At 41.8% G+C, this 20,284-nt stretch overlaps 1 protein-coding gene and 1 pseudogene across 1 annotated transcript in view; both read left to right on the top strand.

Moving 5' to 3' along the window:
• USH2A (usherin) overlaps positions 1 to 20,284 on the top strand; it is an 809,712-nt gene that overhangs the window by 786,367 nt on the left and 3,061 nt on the right. The window contains exons 65-69 of the mRNA XM_033195653.1: positions 815 to 1,053; positions 1,849 to 2,057; positions 9,166 to 9,342; positions 10,660 to 10,743; positions 15,066 to 15,310. Of these exons, the coding sequence (XP_033051544.1) occupies positions 815 to 1,053; positions 1,849 to 2,057; positions 9,166 to 9,342; positions 10,660 to 10,743; positions 15,066 to 15,310 (954 nt within the window). The remainder of the gene's footprint in view (positions 1 to 814; positions 1,054 to 1,848; positions 2,058 to 9,165; positions 9,343 to 10,659; positions 10,744 to 15,065; positions 15,311 to 20,284) is intronic.
• Positions 19,790 to 19,861, top strand: LOC117077025 (annotated as a pseudogene).

Raw genomic sequence — 20,284 nt, 5'->3', positions numbered from 1 at the left:
GGCTTTGTATTCAATAAATATAGATGATGTAAATACAATCAACCCTTGATTATCCATGCTTATAAAATGATAATAAACTAAAATAATTTATATTTGGAGTGCATTGTATGCATTTTTTAACAGCTCTTCTTAATCATACATTCTTTTTGTCAACATGAAAATTAATTTCCAGTTTCTGAACTCTTGTTCCAAAGAGTACTTATTAAAACCACAATGAGGTTAAAAATTTGCTGAAAATAAACCAAAAAGTTTATAATCCTACAAAGATGATTGAGAGAAGACTATGATATTTTGTAAAAACCAACACCCTCAGAGGAAGAGATTTTCAAGTTCTCCAATACTTATACCTGATTTTAATGTAGATATAAAAGGATTTTTTGACGGAGAAATTGCATGCAAGTAACCATTTGCGGAATATGGACCTTGGTGAATGCTGCTAGACACATAATTGAAAGACAGATTTTGTTTTTTGAAAAGACATCACTCAGAGGGTCATAGACTTTGATCAACACTTTGTGTGTTGTTCCATGCCATTTTCTAATACCATTCTAAAGTGATAGATAATGGATAATATTATGCCTTGTGATTTCCATCCTGCTACCTCAAACTTCTATTTAATGGTTACATTATCAAATTTTTCACCTATTTGTCATACCTCTCTAACACGGTTGGTAATTTTTTGAGGATAAATGCCATGTTTCGTCTCCCAGAGTGCCTGGTGTGGTACTCCATTCATAGGAGGTGGGATCCGATAACATTCATCAAACACCTCTAATGTTTGACACTGCCTCATCTAGCCTCTTTCCTCCCACAGCTATCCGAAGGCATGGCCACCCAGCAGACTCTCCATGGCCTTCAAGCCTTCACTAACTACTCTATTGGAGTAGAGGCCTGCACCTGCTTCAACTGTTGCAGCAAAGGACCGACAGCTGAACTGAGAACCCATCCTGCTCCGCCCTCAGGACTGTCCTCTCCACATATCGAGACGCTGGCCTCAAGGACGGCCTCCTTCCAGTGGAGTCCCCCCATGTTCCCCAATGGTGTCATTGACAGGTAGTGGGTCAGGCGGAAGGATGAATAAACTAACAAGGCATGCGTACAGACTTATGAACTCATGGTATAACCTACTCCACACCTAGGTTACAAACCCGTATAGCTACCCAGCACTCCCCAGGGAGGACTTGCTTATTGAACAGATATCTATAGCAAAGTAGACAAATAAATTGATCTGAGTGGTAATGTTACCTGTGATATATTTAAAGCATAAAAGCAGCTAATGATAGAAAGGAGAACAACAAAATAAGCTTTACATTAAAAAGACAATGCAATGTGTTTGTATTCAATATCCTCCTCCTAATAGTTTTCTGGAAGCATTCCTTCTACAAGCCTTCACTGGAACATAAGACACCTCCACAGTTAAATCAGAATTGCCCTGATCTAATTTAAAATATTGTCATAAACCACTGTTTGAAAGAAAAAAGAAGACACTTGACTCAAATCATTTAGAAAAAAAAGTCTTTATTCTAAAAAGAGAAGAACCATTTATGTTTCTCCTCTTAAAAGAGGGAAATGTCTTATCTACCAACAAGGATCGCTAGTTGCTGGGTAAACAGCAATGTGTGTGTAGACGGTGACTTCTCTTATCATTTCTCTAGTTACATCTGCTGCTCGTTTCCAATAACATTACATAAAGTGTTTCTGAGAGCAGTTTTCTGCAAATGGAAGTTTTAAAGAGCCTGTAGTCTATGAAAACAAAATGTCTCCTCACAAAATAGAACCAGTTTTAAAAGAAAGAGTTAAACTAATTCCATTACCCATCTTCACTCTGTGTATCCATTCTCATTTTAGCTATGAACTCCAACTCCACGTGGCTTGCCCTCCTGACTCAGCCCTCCCCTGTACTCCCAGCCAAATAGAGACAAAGTACATGGGGCTGGGACAGAAAGCCAGCCTTGGGGGTCTCCAGCCCTACACCACGTACAAACTGAGAGTGGTGGCACACAACGAGGTGGGCAGCACAGCTTCCGAGTGGATCAACTTCACCACCCAAAAAGAATGTGAGTACAAGTGGCTGCTACCATAAGCCAGAGAGATTGGCAGGCATTCAGGAGAAGATTGTCCTGAAAATCGGGGAAGCCACTTTTTAAAACAGATTGAGTGGGCTCAATAACACTGAATGTTACTGAAGCATTGATGAGGATGACTACTGAGGAAAAATGCCTACTGGATTTAATAATATGGAAGTCTAGGGCAGATTTAGGAAGGATTTTCATATGGGGATAGGGTAAAAACAAATTTAGGGGAGTTAAACGATCAATGGGAAGGAAGAAAGAAACTGGACAAACACTGATAGACCATATTTATAAACAGTTTTGCTACTCCTTTTCTTTGTAAATTACGTGGCATAGTCTCTAGTATGTCCAGCAAGCATTGAGACATAGCACTATTAGGAAAAGCAAAAGGGCAACTGAGTGAAGAAAAGCGCAATCAACTAATTAATTGGGGGCTTCCTTACATTTTTATATAATACAGTCATGCATCGCTTAACGATGGAAATATGTTCTGAGAAATGCATCGTTAGGTGAGTGTCATGAAAATATCGGAGTGTACTTGCACAGATCTACATGTTATAGCCTACTCTGCCCCTAGGCTACAAACCTGTATAATCATGTGACTGTGCTGAATACTGCAGGCAATTGTAACACAATGGTTATTTGTGTAGCTAAACATAGAAAAGGTACAGAAAAAAATCTGATATAAAAGATAAGAGGGACAGGCGCAGTGGCTTACGCCTGTAATCCCAGCACTTTGGGAGGCCAATGCAGATGAATCACCCGAGGTCAGGAGTTCGAGACTAGCCTGACCAACATGGTGAAATTCCATCTCTACTAAAAATACAAAAATTAGCCAGGCATGGTGACACACACCTGTAATTCCAGCTACTCAGGAGGCTGAGGCAGGAGAATCACTTTAACCCTGGAGGCAGAGGTTACAGTGAGCCGAGATCATGCCACTGCACTCCCGCCTGGGCAACAGAGCAAGACTCCATCTCAAAAAAATTTAAAAGAGTAAGAGGTGGTACAGAGCAGCTCCATTATAATCTTATGGAACCACCATCATTTCTGCAGTCTTGATCAAAATGTCATTTTGAGATACATGACTATAACTTAGATTTTATAAGGTATATGCTTTTATTGTTTAATAATGGCAAACACAAAAAGGATTAAGAATAAAATAAGTACTTATCAGAACCAACTACATAATTTATGGAGTCCAGTGGAAAATGAAAATATGGAATCCTTTGCTGAAAAATCATTAAGAATTCCAAGACAGCAACAGTAGAGCGTCACGCTAAGCCCAGGACTCTTCTGCGTCACAGGCCTGTGCAGCAGCACAGTTCACATGCCAAGAAAGCTGGTCCTGCTTATTATCCACCGACCCAGAGGCAACTACTACTAATATTTTGGAATAATCAGTTCCTTTAATCTCCTTTCTATGCATAATTTTTACTATGTGGCTGAGATACTATAACTAAAATTTCATAATCGGCTTTTTGTTTGACATTATTGTATTAGCATTTCCCATGGCATTAAAAAAACTCTTTAGCCACCAATTTTAATGGCTATACAATAATCCATATATAAATTAATTGGGGCATTTGGGTTGTTTTTTAATTTCCCTTTAATAAATATGATGAAAAAAATCTTTGTGAACAGATCTTTGAATGTCTGGTTATCTTCTTAAATTAAATTTTGACAAATAGAATTTACTATTAATACATCAAATATTTTAATATTTTAAGGCTTTGAATACTAATTTTGTGTTTTCTTTCCAGAAAGATTATGTCAGATTATCATCTTACCTAAAATACTCTATCTGGCATTGAATATTATGCCAATTTTAAAAGCAAGAATTACGCATTCATAAAAGACCAATGTCTCACACAAGGACCTTAATGTGTCTGAGCAACAACATGGCAGGATGTTAGTAACAGATCACGTTTACAGAGGACTTGTTTGTTCCTGGTAGAATTTTAGCATTTTACAAATACTTATTACAACAGGCCTATGAAATAAGTACTATTATTATCCAAATTTACAGATGAGAAAACTGAGGCAGGACTACGAACTGTGCACTGCAATTCCAGGATACCATTCATATAGACTGTGATCTGAACTGAGGCTCTTGGAGTTAGACAATGAAGTGGCCCTCAACTAAGGCCAGAGCTTAAGTAACCTGGACAGTTTCCACATCTAGTTAGTGCAGTAATTACTCTGAACTCGTGATCACTGAGCTTGGCTGCTGTCTCAGTACTACTCTTTCCCCCTGATCAGTTAATTTCCTGCTCTCTGTAATCAAGACTTCAAACCATCTCCACCTTTGCCAAACCTCCTTCTGCAGCTCACCCTTTCTCCCTACATGCCCACAACCTGGCTCACCCATTTCTCCCTTTACTCTATGTAGAACTCCTTGCCTTGTAATTCTCCAGGAAAAGAGATGTCATCAGTCAGTAATTTACTCCTATTCCCCCTGCAGACAAACCTATCGGCATTTACCCCATTGCTGTCAGTGACAAGGAAAGAGTGGTCCTTCTTCCGTCTGAGATAAAATTCACTGCCTCCCGTGCAGTGAATTTCATCCCCTTCACTACTCACCTTCCCTTCGAGTGGGTCTCCTTAATCTTTCTGTGTATCTCACTTTTATTCCAAGTTCCTTCTATCTTTCTAATGTTAAAGCAAACAAGCTCCACTTCCCCTGCAGTGATGCTGGCTCTCCTCTCTCTGACAGCAAAACTTTCCTAAGGAACGGTCTGCAGATGCTTTGCGCATTTCCTCTCTTCCACTTACTTTTCAACTTCCTCAGCACTGGATGAAAATATCTTCCTAAGTTTGCCCTTGGCCTCCATATTGATATATCCAGAAGGCATGTATCTACAGGAGTCACCTTCACTGACTTTCCAGTAGCATTCAATGCAACTGAACTTTCAATTTTCCATCCTTTTTTAAAAGGTGGTTTACCCTCATTTTCATGGCAACCCTCTCCTGGTTTCTTTTCTACTTTTTTGGATTTTCATTTTTAGTCAACTTTGTTGGTTGATCTTCTTCCACTGCCCAAATCTTAATCCTAAACCTTTTAACTTTGTCCCCTTGCCCTTTCTCTCCTCCCTCCTTTCCTCCTCCCTCATCAGGTGAGGTCACCTGTTCCAAGGCTTTGGTTCCAAAAGCCAGACTCCAGTGGTTACCTCCTACCCAAGTGCTCTGTTTTGAAGTGTATACCCCTGCACCCAACTTCCTCATAGACATCTCCCTCTGAATTTCTCATAACTAGCTTACATTGGACAGGCCCCAGACAGAGCTTGCAACTTTCCCCTTCAAGCTATGCTTCCTGTAGTCCTCACTTTCTCCATTTTCATCTCCAGCACTGGACACAGTATCTTAGATTCCAATAAATGTTGCTTAATGAATGAGTGAGTGCTCCTCCTAACACTGCGTGTTTGTTGTTGACACTGCTCAATCAGCATTTTTGTCACTCATACTATATTCAAAGCAAACTGTAATGATTTTTAATGTGTGCTGTCTGATTTTGTAATCTCCTTCATAGTACATCCAGAAGCCAATTTTGCTAAATGTTGTAGTTTTTTTGTTGATGTGGCCAGAAAACCAGAGAACAGCTAGGTGAGCTTTGTAGTTCATAACCAATGCCCTTCTGAGTCATGAAACTGAGCTTTTGCCGATTTTTTTTTTCTTTTTTTTTTTTTTTTTTTTTTGAGGCGGAGTCTCGCTCTGTCGCCCAGGCTGGAGTGCAGTGGCCGGATCTCAGCTCACTGCACGCTCTGCCTCCCGGGTTTACGCCATTCTCCTGCCTCAGCCTCCCGAGTAGCTGGGACTACAGGTGCCCGCCACGTCGCCCGGCTAGTTTTTGTATTTTTAGTAGAGACGGGGTTTCACCGTGTTCGCCAGGATGGTCTGGATCTCCTGACCTCGTGATCCGCCCGTCTCGGCCTCCCAAAGTGCTGGGATTACAGGCTTGAGCCACCGCGCCCGGCCCGATTTTTTTTTTTTTCTTATGCTTGGAAGAACAAAGTGAACTGATTTAAGATTTTCTTCCTGTGGCCAGGCATGCTGGCTCATGCTTGTAATCCCAGAGCTTTGGGAGGCCAATGTGGGAGGATTGCTTGAGGCTAAGAGTTCAAGACCAGCCTGGGTAACATATCAAGACTCCCACCTCTACAAAAAAATTTTTTTTTTAATAGCCAGGTATGGTGACATGCACCTGTAGTCCCAGCTACTAAGAAGACTGAGGGGGGGAGGATTGCTTGAGCCCTGGAGGTCAAGGCTGCATCGAGCTTTGATCATGTCACTGCACTCCAACCTGGGCAACAGAGTAAGACTTTATCTCTGAGAGAAAAAAAAAAAAAAGATTTCCTTTCTTTATGTTTTTTTCATATTGGAGAAGCAGCTGGACTAGTACAATAGGAGAAAAGGTTCCCTTAACCCACTACTGGGTCAATAGATATGGAAAAACACAAGAAATGACTATGATATGGGTTCTAAAATACCATTTATATTACTTTTAACTCATTATAAACACTGGGAGCAGGAAAATCTGCACCAGATAATACAAACCAGAAAATAATTTGGGGCTGAGTGTGGTGTCTCATGCCTGTAATCCCAGCAATTTGGGAGGCAGAGGTGGGCAGATCACTGAACGTGAGGAGTTCGAGACCAGCCTGGCCAACATAGTGAAACCCATCTCTACTAAAAATCCAAAAAAATTAGCCAGATGTGGTTGCACACACCTATAGTCCCAGCTACTTGGGAGAACGAGGCACGAGAATCACTTGAACTTGGGAGGCAGAGGTTGCACTGAGCCGAGATAGCGCCACTGCAGTCTAGCCTGGGCAACAGAGCAAGAGTGCATCTCAAAATAATAATCATAATAATTTAGAAATAGAATATGCAGTTTTATATAAATGTGATCACATGCACATTCAGCAAAGGGTCTGGAGATGAAGCCTAACAACACCTGCAGCCCCCTCTGCTTGAATCCCCCTTCAGTGGAGAGAGAGGTGAGATATAAATGTTTAACAGCTGGCCTGCTTGAGGGACAAATGGCCTGATTTGAAGTGCTTGTCAGTTTCCATTGTGTGAATACCCCCATTACTGCTTTCAAGTGACCAACACAACGGCACTGAACAGGGTTGGGAAGGGATGAGTAGTAGCTTATAATTATATAATATTTCCACCAGTCAGATAGAGTGGATGTAAATGACCTCAGGCACACAGACAGTAGTAAAACGCAGTGAAACAATTAAAAAGTTATGAATTTGGAGTATTTATAACCTTTGTTTGAATATAATTATTTGTTTATATAATTTAATTTTTAGTAGTGGCCAGATTTAACAACAACTTGCGAAATTCCTGAGCTTCAGCACACCACTGGAAAGCACCCACAGGGTGAACCAGTAAATTCTGTTCCTTTCAACAAATGTGTACCGATTTTAACAAAGTAGTATGGGCCTTAGTTTAAGCAAGCCTAGGTTCAGCTCCTTGGTCTCCTACCAGCCACTGACATAGAGCAAGATATTTGACCTCTCTGAACCTGAGTTTTCTCACCTCAAAAATTAGGAATCAATCCTTACAGGATTATTTTGAGGATTAAATGAGATAAAGTATGTCAAAAGCTAGGAGCATAGTGGTTCTTATCACTTTTTCAGTCTTCCTTGGGGAGGATTCGTAAACTCATTATTCTCAATTATTTTAATTGCTTACTCTTTTTCCTCAGGAAGGTCTCCAAATCCTACAGGACAAATAAGACTCCTATATTTCTATGTTCTTGCTAGTTACAAGTCGTTTCTTTATTTGTGCTGTTATGATATAGGGAAAAAGTGAAAATCTACTGAACTAAGGTGATAGAGAGAAGTCATAGACAAGTAACAATAGAGGATTCCTTGTGATATTAGGCAGAATTAATGTTGGAAAAGCATTGAGATTTAAAGAGGGCTTGATAACTCTTGTTTTGGTGTTTGCAGAAAATTTTTCTTATGGCTTTATGAAAATATCTTATTTTGAAAGATAACAATCAACTATGTCTTTATGGTTGAATGTTATAATTACAAAAGCATAATTATTCCTTCTTTTGTTATATTTCCTAACATCAGAAATAGATGGATTGTTTTTTAAAGAAAAAGAATCACATTCAATTTCTCACTACTCACTCCTTTCTTTTCTTAAAAGCCAATTTGGTATGTAGGTGAATCTTAATGTTTTTACAAATATATTGATTATTTTGTAGAAAACAAGATCTCATGAAATAAATCTCTTCTGACTTGACAAGATGATATGGTATCCCTTCATTTGTTTCCACAAAAATTATTAATTTAGAAGATGAGCCCCAGTTAAGGATTTTCTTTTTGTTTTAGTAAGGAGCTGAAAAATCAAAAGAGACTGTGCCTGTGAAATGCACACAAAGTTGCTTCTATATGTGATATAATACTTAGGAGACCTAAGCTTGATTATATACTAATGTACTATGCTATTGATTGATGAGTCAGGGCAATGAATTATTATACTTGAATTGCTGTTTGCAAGGCTTTTTAACTATCTCAGAAAACAAACTAACGGTTTGAAAAAAAGCTTTAACAATAAATGGGTGCCAAAAGGACATAATTCACCATCTAAGCAGTTTGGTTTGGAGAAAAAAATATATTAACTTCATCTAGTCCTTGGGGCTTTGTGGCAATAAATATTGATTTGATATGAAAAATAGCTATCTACTGTAGTTAATAGTGTTAAGGATACTTTACCTGTTAAAAAGAGGGAAAATGCAACAAAATATGAGCTCCAGGGTTATGTTGGTGAGCAGATCCATTGTATGTTAATAGTTTTATTTATAAAACATCACTCTATATCGATTTTTTTTTAAAGCAGGCATAAAGTTGCTGAGAAAGCATTTCACACATGTTCCCATTGGTTTTCTTTTCACCCCGATACTGGTTGTTTTGTAACATTGAGGAAAAAGTGAAGGATTCTAACAATGTTGGTCTTCTTTCTTTTTTTTGGATTGGTTTGGTTTGGTTTTGCTCATACTTTTTTTTTTAAAGCGCACACCTGCACCCCTTCAAAGAGGTTACCCTTTTTAGAACCTACAACTTTCTCCCCACAGTGCCTCAGTACCGGGCCCCATTTTCGGTGGACAGCAATTTGTCTGTGGTGTGTGTGAACTGGAGTGGCACTTTCTTCCTGAACGGCCCACTGAAAGAGTACGTGTTAACCGATGGAGGGCGACGCGTGTACAGCGGCTTCGACACCACCCTCTGCATACCGAGAACGGCGGACAAAAGTGAGTTTCTGACTGCTGTTTCTTAGTGTGGAAGGCGCTCTGTTCCCCAGCTTTACGGGATGTTAAATCTGAAAGCTGACCAGCAGATGCTCACCATTAAAACATCCTGGTTTAAGTGTCCACTTCTTGTGGAAAAGTTACCGCTTAGGATAAATAAGGCTTTCTTTCCTTCCCATTTGCAGCTTGACAGCACTGCAGTTATAATGTGGTTCAAGGGGAGAGTGCTGCCTCCACAGGACTGGAGGGTCCCCAGGAAGGGATAAGACTGAAGGGCAAGCTGGGGTCACAAAAGAAATAGCACCCATACATAGTCAATGACTATCCTAAAATAATACACTTCTAGCGACTTCATAGATTTTCTTGCTGTATCTCCAGTCTCCAAACAGAGCCCTATCAGGAAATAACTATCTCCAACTCATAAGGATCTGAGTAAGGGGTTTCCTTCACCTTCCTTGATATCAGCCCCTGAAAGAACCATCTTGTCCCTCTAAGATGGAGTTCCTTCTTCCTGTTTACTTACACATCCCTTTTCTCTTCGCCTTGTTTTTAAATTGAATTAAGAAAATGCTTTACAAGGCACTAAGTATTTTCTAGTGATCAGCACGCTCACAGGACCAATGCTCACTATACAATGTAGTGATTAATGAGTATTTTATCTTGGTGTAAGGTAGAGGTAAACAGTGAGCTCCAGCATTGCATGTATACTCATAGAAACTTAATAAAATTTTTACAAAGATTCAGCTACGCATGTTCATAGTTACCATTCATGGTCACCTGGGCAGCTCATTGGGAAGGAAAGGTGGCCTGATGGTTGGCAGACACAGGTTCTACCTGGCCAGGCCTCTAACCATCTGTGTAACCTTGCACGGGTCACTTCCCTCAGGTTCTTGGCCACTGAAAGAGCAATTTAGACCATGTGATTTCTAGGATCCCTTTTGAGCTCTCCTGTTCAGTAAGAAACTCTAGGTCATTTAGTGGAAAGTACACCTGTAAATTTCAAAGGAAGGGTTTAAACCGTGTGCAGAATAAGATGCGCTTTGTGTATATCCTTTACTCCTCTGTTATTCTTTTCCTTTGCTGTATAAGCTCTAATTTTTCTTAGCTCTATTACTTATGGATAGGCTATTATTACACTAATGATAGCTTTTTTTCTTGAGCATTTTAAAATTAGAAATAATTTTGAATATTATATAAAACGTTCTAACTTGCTCTGAAATCCTCTTTTTCATGCTATGATGCATTGCTCTTTTAAAAGCATGTGCCCTATTTGTAGGTGTTGAATGAACAAGTCATTTACCAATTCTTCCTTTTGTCTAGCCTTCTTTTTCCAGGTCATCTGCACGACTGATGAAGGAAGTGTTAAGACACCATTGATCCAATATGATACCTCTACTGGACTTGGTAAACAACTCGTATTATACTTGGTGTAACACCTATTCATTTTCCTCAAGAAACACACATATGTTTGTTTATACATACTTGGGGTCTTAGCACCGACTATGTATGTATTAGCACCGACTATACAGAAGAAATTGTGCCAAGTGTTGTCAGAGATTTTTTTTTTCTTTTTTTTTTGAGACAGAGTCTTGCTCAGTCACTCAGGCTGGAGTGCAGTGGTGCTATCTCGGCTCACTGCAACCTCCACCTCCCGGGTTCAAGCAATTCTCCTGCCTCAGCCTCCCAAGTAGCTGGGATAAGGCACGCACCACCACACCCAGCTAATTTTTTGTATTTTTAGTAGAGATGGGGTTTCACTGTGTTAGCCAGGCTGGTCTCAATCTCCTGACCTTGTGATCCACCCGCCTCAGCCTCCCAAAGTGCTGGGATTACAGATATGAGCCACCATGCCCAGCCAGAAATTTTTTAAAAAGTCCTCATGGAACTTACATTAGGCAAGGAGTAACAACATACTTTTTTTTTTTTTTTTTGGACAGAGTCTTACTCTGTTGCCCAGGCTGGAGTGCAGTGGTGCAATCTTAGCTCACTGCAGCCTCCAGCTCCAGGTTCAAGTGATTATCCTGCCTCCCGAGCCATGCCTGGCTGATTTTTGTATTTACAGTAGAGATGGGGTTTCACTGTGTCAGCCAGGGAGGTCTCGAACTCTTGATCACAAGTGATCCACCCACCTTGGCCTCCCAAAGTGTTGGCATTACAGGCGTGAGCCACCACACCTGAATATACTCTTAAATATACTCTTAAAATGCCAAACATTGAACTGTAAATATGGAAAAGACCAGAGAGCTCCAACTAAATTTTTCTCCTAACCACAAGCCCTGTCAATAAAGTATTGTATGACTTCATGTACATAAAGGTGATTTACAGAGGAAGTTAGAGGAGAGATCAGAAGAAGAAAGAAAATATTCAGCCAATTCATGTTGATGATAATGTTAATATTCTGGATTCAAAGCCTAGAATGATAAATTTGAAAAGTGTCTTTTATCCTCCATAAAAGAGTATGATTGACTGTTGATATCAAGTAATTTAGCTCAAGGGATACAATTTTAATTTTTAAGGAGCATCTTTTAAATTCAGTTTCACTCATAGTCTCTGAATTTAACATTTGTGATACTTTATAAAAGCAAATTAGAGAAATGCCAAATCTTTTCCATTAAAACAGATTTGGAATTGATATCCTATTTTAAATTCCAGTAATTAATGACATATCAAATTTGCATTTATATATAAGGTTTTTTTGAAAAATAAAAGTGTCCAAAATTTCTGAAACACAATAAAACATATATTATCGTCGAAGATAGTTTCAATTTGTAAAAATAACATATTATTCTATGTTTCCAAACTTTACATGTCTGGATGTCATATAAAATTTCCTACAACACTTAATTCCCCTCATATGGCTTATTTCAGTTAATAGCAGTGGTAGGATAGAACAGACCTCATTTGGTATTCTGTTAGCAACTCCAGTATTTCCCCAAGTGGACAAGTGGAGATCTAAGGGACACAGCAATTTATCCAGGAATGCTCTGCTAGCTTGTTACTGGGATGAGAACACCAACATGGATTTTCTATTGACTTCTGGCCTGGGACCTTTTCTTTGCAATGGTTTGCCAAGTTAAGTACACGTAAGAATCACCCCAGTGTGCTTGTTTATTATAGTTTCCTGGGCCTCTGGCAGAGATTCAGACTCAAGGAGGCTCAGAATCTGCTCTTTCCTGCCCAGTGATTCTGACACAGGGCTCAGGACCATGTACTGAGTGATGCCGGAAAACCAAGGTTGCTCACCTTCTAAGCCCTGCCAGTCTAGTTTCCTTGGTGAATAGGAAGTGTGTTGTTCCTGAAGGCAGGCCATCAACAGAGAGGGATTTACTCTGACACTGGCTGTGGTTTCCGTTTTTCTTTGGATCTGAGGCCCAGTCACCAGAGTTTCAACCCCTGACAGTGAACCTCCCATGTGATGCACGGGTGGAGTCTCTTGAGGTGAAGGGGTACTTTGAAAAGACAGAAGGGCAGGGATAAAGGGACACCATCCTGATCTCGAGGTCTTCATAAAAAGGAGAAATCCCTGGTTGGCTCATGAACAAGAATTGAGGGTTTCCATTGTGTCTGGAGGCCAGGCTCTGGGCAGAGCAGAGGGAGGGAACTCTGAGGATTGCGCAACGCTCTGGCAGATTCCAAGATGTGCTGCCCAACTAATATCCGTGGTCAGTTCTAATTTTCATGGTGTAACTTTGAAAAACACTCCTGTTCCCTTGCCTGGAGGCAGCCTCCAAGCAGGAGAGTGGCAGAGACCTCATTTTCCTCTGACTGTTCTAAGGGCTATTTCTCTTTTGAGACTCCCCTCGGGCAGGCTGCCCTCCCTTCCCCTACGGGCTGTGGAGGAAGGCGCCCACTGGGCCCATCAGATCCGTTTCTGGAGTTACAGCCAAAGAGTTTTTTCCTCTCTGTGCCACATACAGAGGAGACAACTCTTTTAGTGTGCCACCTAGGCTGGTTTGTTTTTAATCAAATGACACACGTTGGTTCCTAATTAGGGGAATTTCGACCTGCTGGAGCTTGATTGGAGTGTTGATTCAACCCTTTATTTTAGAGATGGCAAGCAAAGGTCAGAGTCCAGTATTTAATCACAGAGCTGATCGGCAGCAGAGTTAGGGTTGACAAAGTTTAGTTTTAGCCACTTTCTCTTCCTGCCTTTAATATTTTCACCCCAGTTCTGAACTTTTTCCTTTAAGTATTTCCCTGGGAGTGTGAGTGTGAAGTACCAGGCAGGCCCACAAAGTTCTAAGGGAGCTGAAAATGGGGAGATTTGTCCAGTGAGTGAGTAGGCTTTGCAGTTGGGTCTATTTGTTTTTCTGACCTGGCTGTAGGTATTAGATTTAGATGAGCAGTTCTCTCACTCACAGCTCCACACCAGCCTGTGTGGCCACTGCATTGGATCCACAGGTTTCTGTGCTGGCTCCAGCAGTGGCTAGATGGGAGCAGATCTCTGGTCACCCCACCCCCACCCCGCCACACCCCTGCTTAGCTTCCCAAACTGACAACATAATTTCACTGCCTTTGACTGTCCTGCTCTGATCCTTGTCAGCCTCTCTCCTATCTTCCCCACAAGACTTAATAAACCTGCCTGGCTGGGCGCGGTGGCTCGTGCCTGTAATCCCAACATGTTGGAAGGCCAAGATGGGTGGATCACGAGGTCAGGAGATTGAGACCATCCTGGCCAACATAGTGAAAGCCCATCTCTACTACAAATACAAAAGTTAGCTGGGCATGGTGGTGTGCACCAATAATCCCAGCTACTTGGGAGGCTGAGGCAGGAGAATCACTTGAACCCAAGAGGCAAAGGTTGCAGTGAGCCGAGATCACGCCACTGCATTCCAACCTGGGTGACAGAGCAAGATTTCATCTCAATAAATAAATAAATAAATAAATAAAAGAATAATAATAATAATAATCCTGCCTGCCCTTCATCCCTGTAAAGACCTAAGCATAGGGCCTGGCACCAGGTACATTATTGCTAAACATGAGCTACTTTTATTAATACTAACCTCATGTGCAGAGACTCAAATCAACTGAACTCTCAATGTGTGAACACCAAGCAAAGGTAAGTGGCCCCAGTGCTAAAAGATTTCTTTCCATAGGAAGCTTTCCCAGTGCATTCGGGTGACGGTTTGCAGAGCTTTTGCTCTTTAACAGAGAGGCCATGTAAAGACAACATAGAAGAAAACACAGGCTGTTAATATCATAATGGAAAATGGAATCTGATGCTTCAAAATCCAGTTTACACAAAATGTCAGTAATGGGACTGTTACATGAAACAAGGACACCTCAGATCTCCAAGCAGTGATTTTGTTTGTGACTCTGCAGCAATAATAGTAAGGGTCCCAGTCCCTCATGAGAACCCAAGCAAGGACTTTGCTCCCAAGGCACACAGTTATGAAACAGGTGACCCTCAAGGTTACTTTGGTAACCCCTTTTAAAAATTGCTCCCCACACTCCCATCTTTCCCAGGGATTTGCCAAGGCAGTGGTGATTTCCAACCTGAGCAGCAGAGCCAGAAGTGTCAGCAAGGCCTCTCAAGGGCTGTAAGCATCTCGTTATAACCCAGCAACCCACTGAACCATTACCCCAGCCTGCACACAAGTGCAAACAAGCACCAAGAGACAAACTGCTTTCAACTCCTCTCTAATTTACTATCAAACAGCAGGGCCAGAGATGACAAAATTGCTTTCTGAAATAACACTTCCCCTTTCTTTCTCTGGGTTTTGCAGGCTTGGTCCTAACAACACCTGGAGAAAAGAAGGGATCGCAGAGCAAAAGCACAGAGTTCTACAGCGAGCTGTGGTTCATAGTGTTAATGGCGATTCTGGGCTTGATCTTGTTGGCCATTTTTCTGTCACTGATACTACAAAGAAAAATCCATAAAGAGCCATATATCAGAGAAAGACCTCCCTTGGTACCTCTTCAAAAGAGGATGTCTCCATTGAATGTTTACCTACCTGGGGAAAACCATATGGTATGTCTGTAGAAGTGTGGCCCCATTTCCCTAATTTCCCTATCACTGGACTAGAATGCTTGTTTTCCTTCTGAGAAAAATGTGTCATAGCCATAGTAACAAGGAACCAGATGTAAGTTATGTTTCACTAAGTGTGGGGACCAAGAGAGACTAACCCTAGAACAGCTGTCTCAACTTTGGCTGTACATTAGAATCACCTGGAAAGCTTTAAAAAATATCACTGCCTGGACTTCATCCAAGAAATTCTCATTTCCTTTGTCTTGAGTAGGGCCTGAAGATCGGTGTTCTTTTCTTCACTCCAAAAGTGATTTTAATGTGTAACTAGGGATGAGTATTTCTGCCCTGTAATTGTAAGCCAGGGCCTGGTGAAGAAGAGTTGTATGTTGAGATTACCTGGGGAAATTATAGGTTGTATTGCTGTGTAATTTGGTTGGGGGGGAATGGGCATAAAAAGGGGGAGATGGGGAGGGAGGGACTAAAGTGTTAGCGGTGCTCAGTCTGTCCTGTGGTCCTGACACCCTGTGCCACAGGGGATGGATGGCTCCTCTTAGCTCTAGACCACTCACTCCCAAAATAGGAGGTCCAGTAAAGGTCTAGTGGGAGAGGGCCCCAACACTTAGTAGTGCAGGACAGTCATTGCCCAGAGCACTCATTGAAGAGTAAAAGGTGATTTAATTCCATGGTGCACTCTGCTGTAGGGCTATGTCTACCTGGAGGAGGAAAGGCTGCGTTTTCTAATCCTCACCAGGTACCCATCTATTCCCCAAAGCTGTGCGCCCACAGGGCTACATCTTTCTGAAGAGGTGCCTTTTTTTCCAGTTTGCACTAAGGTTCTGTATTAGCTAGTGGCTACCCTTGGCAGTACCAAAATTAAGCACAGAAGCCTGGTCAAGCTGCTTACAGTTCAACATTAAAAAAAAATAGCGGGGAGTGAACGCAGCAGCATTGTCTGCCTTCAGACCTCTTCACTTTTCCAGCACTCAGTGATGAATGATCACTGGTTAAGCCCCAACATGGCTGGATCAGACCTAAGTAGCAGGAGTGCTGGAGGCACAAAAGGGCAGTGGGCCCCCTGAGGTCCGTGGTTTGTGGCTGGTGTGGGACGTAGCAATAGGACGATGATGTGGTGGTGGAGAAGCAAAGAAGGCACTGGTCAACACCACTGGGGCCTTGGCTGTCTCTCTAGTCACATCTGTCCCACTCCTCTTCTCACTGATCCTCCTCAGAGCCTCCTTCCTCCCTCAGCCCATCAGACAAGCTCTAAGCACAGGGCCATTGCTGCTGCGACTCCTTGGGTGACTCACACTCTTGCTTCACTCACATCTCTGCACAAACGTCATCTCCCATTCTATGGAAAATTTCCTAGCCCCTTAACCCACTTCTTTTCTTTTCCATAGGATTTATCACATAACACTAAATTAGATATGTTTGTCTGACTCCTGAAATAGAATGTAAGCTCCCAAGATCAAAGATCTTGTAGGCCTCTTCCTGTTGCATGTGCCCCAGCACCCAGAACAGTGCCTGGCATATCATAGGCACTCCATGAATGTTTGTTGAATGAATGAATGTCAAGTGACCATTTCGAACCATGGGCCGTTTGCTCCTGTTCAGTGAATAGTCATTACGAGATTCTCACTGAAGAGCAGATACTTCAAAATTTTTCCTTGTTAAAGAATAACTTTCTTTAAGGAGCCCATGTTCTTCGAAGGTGCACTGCTGCTGGAGGAAGGCAGTGGAAGAGAGAAGAAGGCAGGAGAGATCTGTTTAGCCTGCGAGATGAGCTAAATCGAACCTGGGGTCTGTGGAGTGCACAGCGTAGTGAAAGGAAAGTTCCCAAGCACTGCTGGGCACGTCTACTGTATAATGTGAGGTGTGGTTACAGGAAAGCATACCCACATACCAGCAGTGTCCAGAACTCATTTCAGTGATACGTTATCCTGTCCTTCGACCCAGTCCCTACAGGTAGGCACCTCTGTGTCAGAATCCTCCATGAGGAGGAACACTGTCTTCCTTACTTGGTTAACTTAGAGACCAGAAGACACTCCCACTCATTCTTGTGGGGATGTTATGTTACTCTGGATATAACCCCATAGCTCAGGGTTTTAATTAGTCTTGTTAAGCTTCGTTTTGTCAAAATGAGACCATGAACTGTCTGCATCAGCATCACATAGGAGGAGCAGGACCTGAAGTTCTGAGGGAGAAACTCAATAAGCTGCCATTTTAACTGGAACCGCAAGAAGTCTGGGCTGGGCGCGGTGGCTCACGCCTGTAATCCCAGCACTTTGGGAGGCTGAGGTGGGCAGATCACGAGGTCAGGAGATCGAGACCATCCTGGCTAACACAGATGAAACCCCGTCTCTACTAAAAATACAAAAAATTAGCCAGGTGTGGTGGCGGATGCCTGTAGTCCCAGCTACTCAGGAGGCTGAGGCAGGATAATGGCGTGAACCCAGGAGGTGGAGCTTGCAGTGAGCCGAGATCGCACCACTCTACTCCAGCCTGGGTGACAGACAGACAAAAAAAAAAAAAAAAAAAAAAAAAAAAAAGTCTAATGCAAAATTTGAGAACAGCTGAAAATGAAATAATAATATAATACAAATCCTGTATGCAGTGTGCACTGTTTGATAACGAGTAGAAACAGGTGGGGGGAGGGGGCTGGTTAGACCTTGCAGTCCTGACACCACACAGGCTAAGCCACCTCTGCGGACAGACGTAGGCTTCAGCTGGGAAAAGCAGACAAAAGAATGTAAACACCTTGTTCCTGCACACCCTTTACCATCAGGGAAATATACAGTGGCACCCAACTGATTCTTTCACTGGATGGCCAAAACTGAGTCAGGTGTGAGGATGGGAAAGCATGGAGGGACTGGGTGACTGCCAGGGCTCTGGTCTCAGGGAACTGGCTCATCCTGAGCAGGGAGGCCATTCATTGCAGGCAGGTCTCAGTAGAAGTGAAATCTGGGGTATGCCAGGGCACCGGGTGGAATTCCCCTGAGCCTGTTGAATCATAATTTAATCCTATTCAATTGACAGAGTGTACTTGCAAGTCTTCTTCTGTGGCTTTTTAAAAATATTTTGAAACCAAACTGCTCTCACAAAGTTGGAGACCATGAGAGACATTGTCAAAAATTAGCCAAACTAAAAAGAGTACAATTTGCATTAGTAGAGCAAAATGAAGTCCTCGTTGGTGACCGTGGGCTCCTCATCTACTCAGATGGGAAAGAATCCACTCAAGGGGAAGAATCTGAATAGGAACAAGCCAGATTTACCTGCTCAGTTTTCCAGATTGACTGTCTTTTCACTTGAGTAGGTCAATGAGCTATGCCCCTGCAGCACACACACACACACACACACACACACACACACACAAACACTTCTCCCCCTCATTTGACAAGCTCTGGTTTCAGTGCTGGCGTGACCCTCTTCCAAGCATCCCATGTCTTGTGAACAGGTAAGATATCCTTTGAACATCAGTCCCAAACTGGCAAAAGGATTTTAGGCTATACTTTGAATGGAGAGAAATAGGCAGAGGTGCCAGGGAATGAGAGTGTCTTTTGTATTTCATCAACATTTTTTCAAGACCACACAGTATACAATACAGCTAAGTTTAAGCTCAAGTTTTGCTTGTTATTTAATTACTGGTTTGAAGATCCTTTCATTCTCTGCAATACTAAACAAATAATGGCAGTGGTACTTACCTTAGAAACTAATCAATTAATTTCCACTCATCAAGGGTTTTTATTATTATTATTATTTCTTTGTTTTTTGAGACAGACTCTTTTTCTGTCATCCAGACTGGAATGCAGTGGCTCAATCTCTGCTCACTGCAACCTCCGCCTACTGGATTCAAGCGATTCTCCTGCCTCAGCCTCCTGAGTAGGTGGGACTACAGGCGCCCACCACCATGCCCAGCTAATTTTTGTATTTTTAGTAGAAATGGGGTTTCACCATGTTGGCCAGGTTGGTCTAGAAATCCTGACCTCAAATGATCCACCCGCCTCGGCCTCCCAAAGTGCTGGGATTACAGGCATGAGACACCACTCCCGGCTTCACTATGAGGTTTTAGTTGCAAAACCCCAGTTTCTCTCTCTCTCTCTCTCTCTCTCTCTCTCTCTATATATATATATATATGTATATATATATACACACACATACACACACACATATACATATATGCATGTGTATATCATAGGCTATATATATATACACACACACATACATCAGAGCAGTATTACATATGGGTATGACAATGCTGTTGTTGAAAAAATGCAAAGAATGTGTTTAAAACTGTTCCAAACATGGACTGATGTTGCCATTTGTTCTCAGTTTGACTCTGTGGCTGATATATCTGATGTGTCAAGCAATGTCACCCTAAAAAGTTACACCATGCACTTTGAGGTACCTCTGTGTGCTGCATGAATGCGTGATCTTTTGCATGGTGTGTTGACTGCACAGTGAAAAAACAGGAACAGATCATCAATGACTTCCATATATCCATTCCTTGGAAAGCTGAACAACATGAGTGAAAACTCTATTAAAAAAAAAAAAAGAAAGAAAGAAAAAGCAGAAACATTTCATTGATTGGATCCGCTAAATCAGAGCCCTCAGATATTTAGAGCAGCTAGATTTTATCTTACGGCACATTCTAGGTCTCAATTATGGAGTGACTTTGTCTTTCTGATGTTAATGTTAATATCAGACCTGATTTAATTTGGAGACTGGAATCCTAAAACAAAGGGAGGAATATGGAATGAGAAATGAGGGAGGGAGGGAGGAGTCAATTTCCCTACACAAATCCAGGACTTTTAAAGTGAAAGACAAACGGAGTTCACATAGTGGACCAACATAATATTGCTATCTTTGGCTGCTTTGGGGGAGAGGTGTTCTCAAGAGGGAAGCTCTATGCTGACATGTATGAAGAAGATACCTTGTTCACCCACCATCTGTCTGCCTTGCCCCACCACTTTGCAATGC

This window comes from Trachypithecus francoisi, unplaced genomic scaffold (assembly GCF_009764315.1).
Source record: "Trachypithecus francoisi isolate TF-2019V2 unplaced genomic scaffold, Tfra_2.0 Lachesis_group5, whole genome shotgun sequence".
Taxonomy (NCBI): Eukaryota; Metazoa; Chordata; class Mammalia; order Primates; family Cercopithecidae; genus Trachypithecus; species Trachypithecus francoisi.
Note: the sequence above shows the minus strand (reverse complement) of the source record. Positions and strands in the feature narration are given on the sequence as shown.